Source organism: Epinephelus fuscoguttatus, linkage group LG15, assembly GCF_011397635.1.
Source record: "Epinephelus fuscoguttatus linkage group LG15, E.fuscoguttatus.final_Chr_v1".
NCBI lineage: Eukaryota > Metazoa > Chordata > Actinopteri > Perciformes > Serranidae > Epinephelus > Epinephelus fuscoguttatus.
The window spans coordinates 8,226,835-8,239,752 of NC_064766.1; the positions used below are offsets into that span (position 1 = coordinate 8,226,835).

General features: G+C 40.8%; 1 protein-coding gene across 5 annotated transcripts in view; it reads right to left on the reverse strand.

The window, feature by feature from the left end:
* col15a1b (collagen, type XV, alpha 1b) overlaps positions 1-12,918 on the reverse strand; it is a 68,107-nt gene that overhangs the window by 37,227 nt on the left and 17,962 nt on the right. For 4 of the 5 annotated variants that reach the window (XM_049597660.1, XM_049597661.1, XM_049597662.1 and 1 more), the window contains exon 1: positions 5,012-5,690. The exons of the other annotated variant lie outside the window; for it this stretch is intronic. In XM_049597660.1, the coding sequence (XP_049453617.1) occupies positions 5,012-5,390 (379 nt within the window). In that variant the 5' untranslated portion in view covers positions 5,391-5,690. Of the gene's footprint in view, positions 1-5,011; positions 5,691-12,918 lie in introns of those variants that run through there. 5 annotated transcript variants of the gene reach the window in all.

Sequence of the window (12,918 nt, forward strand, 5' to 3'; positions counted from 1 at the left end):
CACAATGAAAGGCAATTAGAGTATTTAGTGTGTATGTGAAGAGATGGCTTCACATTCCCTTGATTCCCCCCACTGTGGAGTCTGTCTCCCGTGGTGACTAACTCTCACCTCAGCATTCCAGCCAGGATCACCCCTGCTACCTATATCTGTCATGCACACACACACACTCACATACACTAATAGAAATGTATTTGCATATGTTGCACACACATCAAGTACAGATCTCACCCACATGAACACACACAAAGCCCAGACCAGACAGGCAAACATCTGGGGGTCTCTAATTCATCAGCCTGACCAACTGGAAACATACCTGATTAGAGGGTTTAAGGAGTGTGTGTGTGAGGGTGTGCTTCTGTGCACCACTCACACCACTACAAATGAAGCTCTCACTATTTAAATGTTTATTGCTGCAAACAGGTGGGCATTCAAGATGTGCAAACAAAATACACACACACAAACACACCCAAGCTGTCACACCTCCAGGCCAGATGTGAAGCCCTCAGTGCCCTGTAATGACTGAAAGGAACAGACTGCTCTGAGAGAGCTCATGCTGCAAGCAGCGTGCTGTAACTTCTTATTTCTGTACTGTGAGAAATACATTTGAAACTGCTGGCCGACACTGCTGTTGAAATCTCGTCTGAGACTGACTTGGCAGCAGTGACCTGATGGTGAGTACCAGTCATGACTTGGACAGCAGCCATTTCAAGATACAGAAGGACCACGGGTCCAACACATCATGGGTTAGTGAGAAAGGGCAGAAGACTGGAAATCTCAGCAGTCTTAGGGACAATATGATATATTTTTTTTTACATCATTATCAAATTTAATGTTAAAGTTTTGTGGAAAAAAAATCTACAAAGCATTCAATAAAATGCTAACACTTTGAGCCTCTTTTAGCTCATTGTCTTGACTTTCTGGACCTTGTGGACTCAGCTTGTCAACATTTAACAAAAAATGCTTTTAAGTTTTTTGGCTAAAGGGGTTAACTGTGTAACAGAGGGATAGCATAATATGCCTTCATTTCCTGTCCAAAACCTAATATTTAAAACAAAAGACCATAAATAAAAACCATTTGATAATAATTAGCGTAGAAATCAATGCGACAAACAATTTACAATTTAATAATAACTTAACTAACTTAACTAATTAATCTATCTTTGTTTGTTCTATCTTTGTTGAGTTTTGTATTGTTAGGTTTTTAGCTATGATTTGAAGGAAACTGCTTTTTTAACATGCTGTTTTCTCTGTTTTTTGGCATACAAAAATCTATGTTAGAACAAATGTTAAGCAGCAGGAGGCTGTGCAAAATCTGATGAACCAAAAGTAGCTTAAACAGCAGCACCAAACAACAGAAAGATTACATTAACAACTGGTGAATATAAGAGATAATTTAACAGCTCAGGAGCCAAATATTTCCCTGAGGAAATGTTGGAGATCAGACCAGAGACAAAAGTGGAGGTCTGATAGATGTGTAAATGGGTTTGCTAGCAGACGTAACAACTTCATGAGATGTCAATAATATGTCAATGTAGCATGTCCAGCTTGTTGCCAGAGTGGCTGAAAAATTGAGTGACACAGTTTTATGTAAAATAATAAAAATACCAACATTTGTTAAAATGCATCATTTCAAGCGAAAGTTCAAATTTTACTCTGAAGAATGAAGGTATTAAATGTAGTGTAAGTAAATGCACAAAGGTCATTTTTATTAACAAAGCATATTTTAATCTATAAGAGATTTATGATTGAAAATGTGTATGTAAAATATGTAAAACGTGCAGGGTTGTAGCACCAAATTCTGGGCCCTATGCATAAGCAGGGTTAGGGTCTCATTTTCTTTGTCAAGCATCTTTTTTTTTTCTTTTTTTTTTTTTTTTTTGGTTACAAATCCAGTCTGCTTTCTTTTCCTTTCTTCTTTTTTGGGAACCCTGATTTCCCTTTCTTAGTGAAAGACTTGACAGTGTATGTTGGTGCTCCATGCAGTTTAAGCAGTCACTCACTCAGCTCTAGCTGAGTTTAGAGACAAATCCTAGTGCAGGGACAGACTAAACCATTTTGGCCCTTTAAGGGGTGAGAAGGGCCATTTTTATACGAAGTTTAGTCTTTCTTTGGTGGTGTGGTGGTTAGCACTGTTGCCTCACAGCAAGAGGGTTCCTGGTTCGATCCCGGGTGCAGTCCCAGGTCCCCGGTGCGGGAGCCCCCCTGTGCGGAGTTTGCATGTTCTCCCAGTGTCAGCATGGGTTTTCTCCTGGTAGTCCGGCTTCCTCCCACAGTCCAAAGACATGCAGGTTGACTCTACCCAAAGGTGTGAATGGTTGTCTTTCTCTATGTGTCAGCCCTGCGATGGTCTGGCGACCTGTCCAGGGTGTAACCTGCCTCTTGCCCAGTGTCAGCTAGGATAGGCCCCAGCCTCCCCCCGCGACCCCCAAGAGGATAAGCAGTTAGAAAATGGATGGATGGAGAGATAATTACTTATAAATAAAAAATTGCAAATAAAATCAAAACTTTTTATTCAAGGCTTTTCAAGGTCCCCCCTCCCATTGGGGCCCCAGGTAATCAGGTTATAACACCCCTGAAAATGTGTAAAATCTTATTTTGAAATGCAAATTGTAACTATAGTGATCAAATAGAATAAGTGTGGTGGAGTAACTCCTGCATTTTTTCCCTGTTAACTGAGGGGGAGTAGAAATATAGAGTTGAATATAACGAAAATAAAATAAGTAAATAAGTAAATAAGTAAAGTGTAACGTTTCAGCTTTAGTTTGAAGATAAACACACACACGCACACACACACACACACACACACACACACACACACACACACACACACACACAGGCCTATACGAATGAGTAACAACACCAGGAAAGTATGTTGTCAAATCCAATCTAATGACATCATGTGTTATGGATTTCAGAGTAAAAACTTTTACGTAATTTACATTTTACACAAATGGCTTACACAAACATATCCTATTTCTGATTATATTTTTTTTATGATTTATTAATTACTTTATTGATTGATTGATTAAAGACTCCTATAAACACTTGAGTAAATATTTTAATTGTTCATTTGTTATTTAAGCAGAATATCAATAAGAGGGTTACATGTCAGTCAGCCATTTAAATAGTATATCAGTCATTTAGTCATTAGTCATCGCATTAATGTCCTCAGTCATCAAATCAAAGTCTGCCAGTCATCTGATCATGTCACATTTTTCCTCTCTAACTCCCTCCTCCTGAACCTAATCCCCGTCATGTTGGCCACATGGATGCTTGATCAGCTTGCAAAGGCTTATAAAACCAATATTAACAACCCCCACATCGTTGCCACGTATAACCTTTTAAACCCACCTTGACCCCGCTGTGCCACACAAAAGCTTCCTGCTGTTTGGCCCACTCCCTCTGGATTTTTCAGACTCTAAAAGATTTAACGCAAAGCACATCAGGGTACAACTGTGTCACATACCAGCATGCTACAGAAAGAATAACAACTAGGGCTTCTGTTCTGATTTGTGAGACATACTGTAGCCAACACTGGGGTATGAAAGAACGTTTAAGACATCAGATGTGATTTAACAAAAAACTGAACAACTAACCCATCATCATTAACTACTGAACCACAGACTAACAATCTTAAGTTAGTCAATATGAAGGCTCAGTTATACTGAGTTCTGTCTTCTCAAACAGTTTTCCTTAAATCATGTGTTAACATGGGTGTAATCCCCACACACTCTGCACTATTTTCTTTACTGATACTCAGTGTTAACAGTTGCTCTTTGTGTTGTGGGCATTTACAGTTGAATACTTGCAGTTTGTGAGTTGACGGCATCTTGTGTAAAAGGTGCACTAATTGATATTTTCACAATAACAATAGATTAAATCACTGTACTGTATTTGAGGTTGCTTGTAGTCATAAAACCACAGAGAAATATCACCTGATTCTGCAGTTCCTCTCGGCTCTATAGAGCATTTTAGCATCTTTTAGCTCATTGTTTTGGTTTAACCACCTGCAACTTTTCTGCCTTGGTTCACAATCATCAACACTGTTCCCAGCAGCAACAGGCAGTTACACCTCTAAAACACTGGTCAGGGTTTCTATGATGCTGTTTTGTGTTTCGGTGAAATGAAGTTTGATTGATTCAACTAACACACCTAAAACATACATAAAACATGGCTTAATAGCAGCTATTAAACAAAAGTATAAAAAACGGCTCCATTATAACTCACAAGGTTCACAGACAAAACAATTTTTCTTTTCCCAGACATGCATTATCTTTATATACAGCATGCTCACATTATTAGCATAAGCATATACAGTAATATTATACACTGCAGAAATCAGCCTAACCGCAACAGCATCAATAAAGGTAACATTACAAATCTCAGCTTAATTATAACTCACAAGGTTCACAGACAAAACAACTGTCCCATAGCCTACTAAACACGATTTCCCCACATATACAACATGCTGATCACATTAGCATAAGCCTACGACATTTCCTGTGGCATTAATTTAGCCCAGTGGCTTGTGGACTTCTGAAGCCAGAATAAATCAGACACAAGCCTAAAAATACTATTCTGTGTGGGCTTTATTGTCTTTACAATTCATTGTTTCTTCTATGTGAGTTAAAGTAAATACAAACTTTGTTTCCACTGAGGAAAATGGTTTTCAGTTTACAAAAATATACAGGAGATCTGTGCACGTCAGGCTACAGTGTAGGGTGTGCATCTATGCAGAGTCAATGCCACAGGTACGGCAAAATTCAGTGCAGAAATATACATCCCGCTTCACATGAGAGATGACATGTACACATTGCTTCTTTTTAAAGGGTTACAAGCCTATAGGTTTGAAACTACTCATTAAACTGCTGTGGGAATCTAACCTCTCTAATCTGTAATACTAAATATGAAACATTTGCAACTCACTCTAGAGCTAGAATTCTGTCAATGGGAGAATGTAACTATTATAATTTAATTGGCCCTCCTCTTCAACATCCATATTAACACTCACCACTCTTCCAGTGTTTTAGTGGTTTGTACTGGGCCTTGGCTTTGCCATCTCCAGCTGCGTTCTTCTCTGGACGTAACGTCCCGGGTTCTGCAGTGCTGTGGCCAAAGATTGACACTCCTGGGCTGGGTGTGGGAGCCAGCACAGACCCCTCTATCTGAGTGCTACCCTCTAGAGCTTTCTCTGTCACCCACTGTGTTGTCCCTGGGGTGTCAGAAAGGCCCAACGAGGTGATGGATGGAGCAGTGATGGAGGGAGGAATGGAGGTAGGAGGAGATCTGGTGCTGGTTTTAGGGCTCAGCCACGCGAAACGCCACCACTGGGCTTGCACAGGAGAAGAGAAGAGGAAGAAGAGAGCAAGACAGAGGCGAAGGGCTCCCATCCTCTGACTATGTCTTGTATGTATGCACAAACACGCCGATCCTATTATCTGCAGCTACCAAAAACTACACGTGCAGCAGACGTGCAGACGTACAGGCAGGGCAATGCTAAGTCTCCAGCAATGAGAGGATGCACATGCAGGGTCCTGCAGTGTGTCAAAGTAAATCTCAGTAGTCCAGGAGTTCCAGTGGTGCAAGAAATATTCAAGTAACGAACTCTCAGCTTCTTCCTGTCCTCTCTGGTCCTTCTCCTTGCTTTTCTTCTCCTCTCTCGTCACGTCCTCCCTTTCTCCGTCCGTCTCTGTCTCTTGCTCTGTTTGTAACTCCCTGACATCTCTCTCTTTTTTCCCTCTTCTCCTCCTCCTCCCCCCCTGTGTAATTACTGACTCCCCCTCCTCTGGCACTTCACAACACTGCAGACTTGATTTTCTCTCCCTTTTTTTCTCAGACAGGCAGATTAGAGAGTTAGTTAGTTCACTACTCCCTCCTCCCCCTCCTCTTCATTCTCCTCCTCCTCCTCCTCCTCCTCCTCCTCCTTCTTTTCTCATCTGTGTGTGTGTGTGTGTGTGTGTGTGTGTGTATGTTCTCTGGGTTGCACTTATGGTCTCCTTGTCCACCCCTCATGCCACATGTACAGCATGTCAAGTCTAATACACAGGCACACACCAATTAATGATGAGGTGCATCATTCACAATGCTGCTATTAGGTGTTTACCAGCTAATACAGCAGAAATGTATAAAAGGAAAGCACCTCAAGTACATTAACTAAAGTCAAAAATAAAATGAAATACCACTCTCTCTCTCTCTCTCTCTCTCTCTCTCTCTCTCTCTCTCTCTCCCTGTGTCATATGGATTACTGTTAATTTATCATGTTGATCTGTTCTGTACGACATCTATTGCACGTCTGTCCGTCCTGGAAGAGGGATCCCTCCTCAGTTGCTCTTCCTGAGGTTTCTACCGTTTTTTTTTTCCCCGTTTAAGGGGGTTTTTTGGGGAGTTTTTCCTTATCCGCTGTGAGGGTCTTAAGGACAGAGGGATGTCGTATGCTGTAAAGCCCTGTGAGGCAAATTGTGATTTGTGATATTGGGCTTTATAAATAAAATTGATTGATTGATTGATTGATTGATTTAAAACCTCAATGAGTCCTGAGAACACTGTGCAGGCAGGGAGATTACTTCATAAGGGCACTGGGGCAAGAGTTTTCCCTCATTTCTCATGGGACTTATTACTTTTTCAGCTACACAGTACTTTTAGAATAGTGTGGGAGAGAAATAATATTTAAGAAGCTAAACTAAGAAAATAAGTTGTTTATTTGTATTAACCAAATGGCCATACAGTGCACAACAGGAGACTGAAGTTTAGAGATTGGAAGTGGAATTATGCTTACCATGTTCCATAAACAAGTGATTTACTGCTCTGTAATTTTACTATTAATATTAATTTTAGGGCGGCACGATGGTGTGGTGGTTAGCACTCTCGCCTCACAGCAAGAGGGTTGCCGGTTCGATCCCGGGCGTGGGAGCCCTTCTGTGCAGAGTTTGCATGTTCTCCCCGTGTCAGCGTGGGTTCTCTCCGGGCACTCCGGCTTCCTCCCACAGTCCAAAGACATGCAGATTGGGGACTAGGTTAATTGGTAACTCTAAATTGTCCATAGGTGTGAATGTGAGCGTGAATGGTTGTTTGTCTCTATGTGTCAGCCCTGCGATAGTCTGGCAACCTGTCCAGGGTGTACCCTGCCTCTCGCCCGATGTCAGCTGGGATAGGCTCCAGCCCCCCCGCGACCCTCAAGAGGATGAAGCGGTTAGAAGATGAATGAATGAATGAATATTAATTTTAATTTTTATTAATTAATTTTTCTACCTAGATTCTATTTTCCCATGTTTTTCAATCTAAGTGACTAATGGACACAACAATTTTTTAAACTAGTCCAGTATGTAGAGAGAGTGCTGCAGGCGCAGCAGCAGCTGTAAAACAGGCTGCAGTATAATTCCTATGGGCAACTGTGCACCAATAATCTATGACCACTAAAAGTGCTTGTTATTAGAAGTGTCTGACAACATTACGGAAAAGACCCTATTGAGAAAATAAATGTTTTTCCTTACTTTTCGCTGGTCTGTTTGTTATCTTATGTAATTATGTCTTGCTCTACAAGAAGTGTGATTGCTGCTGCTGCTGCTGCTGCAAAAAACCCAAAAAACAAAAGATAATTTTAAAAAAAACTGATGGAAATGTAGGAGTTGGAGAGAGGAGTGCTGGGGAAAGGTTTATTGTGTTAGAGTACAAAAAGCCCATCTTAGTTTTGTCTAAAAGATTTTCAGTGTCATGGCTGAATATTACGCTGATTTTGACAATGTAGAAAAGTCAGCGAGATTTCAGAGCGAGACTTCCTCTTGGACAAGACTTGGTTACACACATTAACAAACAGATGAAATTAGCAAAGGGTAAGGAAGAATGTTTCATTTCTCTGTAAGGTATTTTCTGTACTGTTGTCAGACACTTATAATAACAATCTGAGCCTGTCAGTGGCAAAGACAAGCACTTTGAATAGATGTACATTGACGGTGCGCTATTGCCTGTAAACAATTACATTGCACCCTGTTTCGCCACTGCAGCTGCCACTGTCTCGCTCAATACTGGACCACTTTAAAAAACTGTTGTAACCAGTAGTCCCACAGACACAAAAACACAGGAAAATAGGATCCAGGTTAAAAAAAAATAAAAAAAACTTTCTCACCCAAGACAAGTAACAACAGACTGTCCTGTTCACAGACTCACACAGGAGCCAGTCACTGTGCTCTTAACAAACTGTGATGACAACTGACAGCCACTGTAATTAGCTCTAAAATCAGTGTGATCATTGCTAAGCTGAGGTTTGATGATGTTCACCAATTATAAGGTTTAACTCTAAGAATTAGCTTAAAGAAAGTCACCTGCCTAAAATTAAGATCAAAAACAAAAACTAAACACAAAAGGTTGAATGGAAGCATTTATAAAGTGTGGGCTTTCTCTCTGCTGCAGCTCACTGATCAGGCAGAGAGAGTGAGAGGCCCCATATTGGTGATGACAAAGGGATGCCTGTTCTGTCATATTGTGGAGGAGGATGAAGGATGGAGTGCTGCTGAGGATAACTGGGTGGAGGTGTTTGTTCAGGCTGATGAGGGGCGTGGTCACACTAAGCACATTTTGATGTGATTCAATTATAATAATACTCCTCTTGAGGAAAACTCTGGTGGTATGATGTCTGAATAAAGAAGTCTGCTTCCTCTTCCACTTAAAGTTAAGTTTGGTTGGGGATCAAAATGCAACCTGAACCAAATATAGGAAACAACATGTGGTAACTGTATACTAACTGTGTTCATTTAACTATGCTTGTTTTGATGTCTGTCTGTCCCCTAGTGACCACAACTGATCAATGCAGCTTGGTCCCTTCCTTACCTCCCACCCCCTACTTCCAACTCACCTGCTCACCACACCTATCTTTAAACTCTGACTGTCTGTGTGTCTGTGGACAGACTTTTGTCAATGCAATAACAACGCAACTGACCAAGGTGCAGTCTTGTCAATGTACTGACTAATGTGGTAATGCCCATTACAACAGGTTTCACCAGGACCACACTGTGCCATGGTGACACATACAGACTCACAAGGAAAACAATAGGCCTACCAGCCATTACGACATTGTTGCGGCTGATAATCAAAATCACTCTTAGGTGGGGAAATTGGAGCAGGTGAAGCTAAGAAGAAAAAAATGTGATGAGCCTTCTCTTGTCTTTGTATACATTCAGCAATAATAATAAAACCTAAACTCTGCTAACTGAGTAACACACTGGCACTGCAAGTATATATTCTCCGATATAATTCTGAAGAACCTGCTAGTCACTGCTAATGTCTGGACAGCTGAAGAGCTTATTACCAGTGTTTGCCTTTCCCTGATAGCATTCTCGGAACCCATTGGCTGTATTCGGCGTCTGACGGCGATACAGCCTCTGGGGGTAGACCCCCGATTTTTTGGCATTCCGGTTTGATTTGGGCGGAGGAGGCGAAATTCCGTTTCTGACTTCCGTTTATATATAAGTAAATATGCTGAACCATTGCGATGGATTCAGAGTTTGCAGTGACGCCAATTATGTTCCGCCTCGTTAGTTCACCGCACGGACCGTTTAACCTGGCAACAACTGCAGCTGGCTCAAACGTGATTGGTCAATATCACGCGGACTACAAACCGCCTAGCACTGGAAACCAGGGCTCTTCTGCTCTTCTTCCGGAGGCAAGATCTCCAGGGTTTGCCTGACTCTACATTCACTGAATGTAGAGTCTGTATATAGAGACTACCCTGATAGCAACCGAGATGAACAAGACCTCAGCCATTTAAAGACTGCAGCTTTATAGAAAAAGACTACACAAAATAATACATAAAAAATGTTTGGGTAGATTTGTTATATCCATCACTACATAAAATGGATAACATCTATTTCTATTTAAAACTAAAGAGTTAATGTCACTCATTAAAGTAAAAATAGTACAGCCAATCCCACACAGCATCAAAAGTTCTTGACTTGCTGTTTCAAATCCCTAGTAACCACCACAGAGATGCAATCAGAGCATCACACAATGCACGTATAACACGCTATTCACACAGCGATTGACTCGGTCATTGGGTTGGTATTTTCCGAGAGTGTGCAAGAGGAAATCTGATTGGCTGTTGACAGAAAAAAAGATCAGCCATGGCCCAGTTTTCTCAGCTGAAAGCTTGTTGACTGAACACACATTGTTTGTGTTTTGCTTGTGTCTAAGCTCTGTGGAAAATTATCAGGACTTGTTGATTGGATTGTTCATAATCTCAATATATGCCCATCACAAATTAAGATAAATCTAAAAACGTGCATCCCATGATATCAGAGATGCTCATAACTCCTCACTCCATTGTTCTTTCCCTCCCAGTAACTGCCTTACCTGGGGGGAGGCAGTTGTGGGTACTATCTGGATAAATCTGATCACTCTCTGGGAGCAATGCTGGTGAGAACACTAACACAGGAACAGTTGTGGGTGGAAAAGGATAGGGTGGTCTCTAATGGACCAGATGATAGGTTTAAGATTTAGAGAGAGGGTGAGGGAGGCGACCCCCTAGGGGGAGAGGCTTGATTAGTCATGGATTACCCAAGGATAAAAGGGTGATGGAGTGGGGGTGAGGATGGGTTGGAATAGTTCAGGATCAGAGATTGGGGGCAACTTTGACACTGCATCACAGTGAGACCTGGTATGTTATACCAACAGACACACACACACACACACAGATAGATCATAGCCCTCCAATTTCCTACCAACCACTGACCCTGCTCTTGGACCTTTTATGGATTTTGAATCTATTTTGATTTTTGATCTAAGGGGGTCTATTCTGACTATCGACTGATATGACAAGCTTGTGAGCACACAGTGTCCAGTTAAAACATCCAGCAGACATGAGGCAATACTTGCATTCATTTTTGAGTGTTGGGCTACTTGATGATTGAAATTCCAATATTTATCCTCCTTTTATCTCTTTTTTGGTCTCCAACACCTTCTAAGAAGAATATCTGACTCTTTAACAGCTCAGTGCTTAACCATGCTCACCAGCCAGTTGCTAACTTTGTCTTTCTGCTGGGTAGGTCAGGCTGTTCTCATTCACTGTTCGTACACCTATGAAAAGTAATGCACTGTATTTTCATATAACCCGCGTGATTGTGAGCCAGGAGGCTGTGACCATGGGACCTATGCACTGTAGGATGGGCCTGGAGGTGGACTCTCAGGAGTCGGCCCATAAATGGTTTATAATGCAATACTGGCATGGCTTGTTGACTTGACATGAAAAATACTCATAGACTGTCCTCCATGGTAGGATGGGAGCAAACGAGAAAGTCAGGTCATGTAGTATAAAGAGCAACAAAGTCCACTTATGAAGGAGGTTCAGATGGTGGACAAGTCAAACTAACACAGGACTTTGACCCAGGAGCCAAGTACGCTTGTCCTGTGTGAAACCAAAAGTCAACATGAAGTTGTTTTAAGGTGTTTATGTAACGTCATGCTGTCACATTTTGTCACAATAACAAGATAAAGTAAAAGTAAATCATTGCAAAACCTTGTAATGTTTAAATAATATAAAACAATTGACCAGCAGTAATTAATTCATGAGTAGTGCTTTGGATGTTAGGCTATTGTTTCTAAGCAGTGGTAGAATGTATAGAAGGTCACAAAGTCATTACCTACTAAACAAGGACCAATGGCCATGTTCAAGGGTATGAATAAAATTAAAGGATATTAGTGATCATTAACACAGCCTCTATTTGGCATTATGGTGTAAACAAATAACAAAAACAAAGTGGCCACTTTCATGTTTAAAAGCTGATGAAAAGCTGCCACATTCTATGTGTGTTTTCAGACCCTCTTTTTTCTATACATGGTGACCCCGTTTAGGGCCTCTGGATTCCAGGAAGAGTAACCCCTTCACCCTTCACCTCTCTCTCACTTCCTGCTCTACCTAGCAACCGCCCCAACAATAAACTCTAATTGGTTTACTGTCACAGCCAATCGCACAGAGATCCCATGAATTTATTCACATAAATAACAATTTAAGTGGCTTCAGGAGACAGAGGGGAAACCACAGGACCAGCTGAAATGTGTCCATATGACATTATGTGTCAGACTACATTATATTTTAATCAGCTGTGTTATACTTCAGTTATACTTTACATTATTATTGGGAAAAACCTCATACTGTCTGATGCAAAATCAGCACAACAGAGAAGACACAATTAGGTGGACACATAAACACAGGGCAATAAAAGGAGAACCTGTACCAAAGCCTTACACTCTGGTACCACCTAGTGGTCATAAACAGTAATGCATGAAGACTTGAGTGGAGAATAGCTCAAACCAACCAGCCCATGGTTTGAACTGAGTCAGGATATGCACATCACATCACATCACATCACATCACATCACATCACATCACATAGTTTTTTATTCTAAACATTGATATTGAATAAAAATTTGTCTGAAATGATGCATCTGTGTCACATGGTGAAAAGGTTGTGTCACAGCTCAGCTAATTAAAAGTATAAATGGTTTGGTGTACAAATATATTTGTGTTTAAGAGGAATTAACAGGAACTCTATGTGGAATATACAACAATGTAACAATGTAACAACAATGTAATAATGAGGATGAATGTATTTGCAATGACTAAAATGCAGAAATAAATCTTTGTACTATTGTACAATTAAACTATTGTACTATTAAACTGGACTTTCAACAGTATTACTTAGTTTGTAGGCTACAGCACAAATGTTAAGTGAAAATGACCAAATCACAACAACCATGGAGAGCTGTGCGGTGCAGTGGAATTGTCCCTCAGTGTCCCCTTTAAGTCAAGATGGAGGGAGAAGATAAAAAAGGGGATTTATTCATCATGTATATTACCTAACTTTAGTGGGTCACAACATTCTGGGTATGGAGTTAATCTGCAGATGCTCCAGTTTAAAACGAGACTGAAAT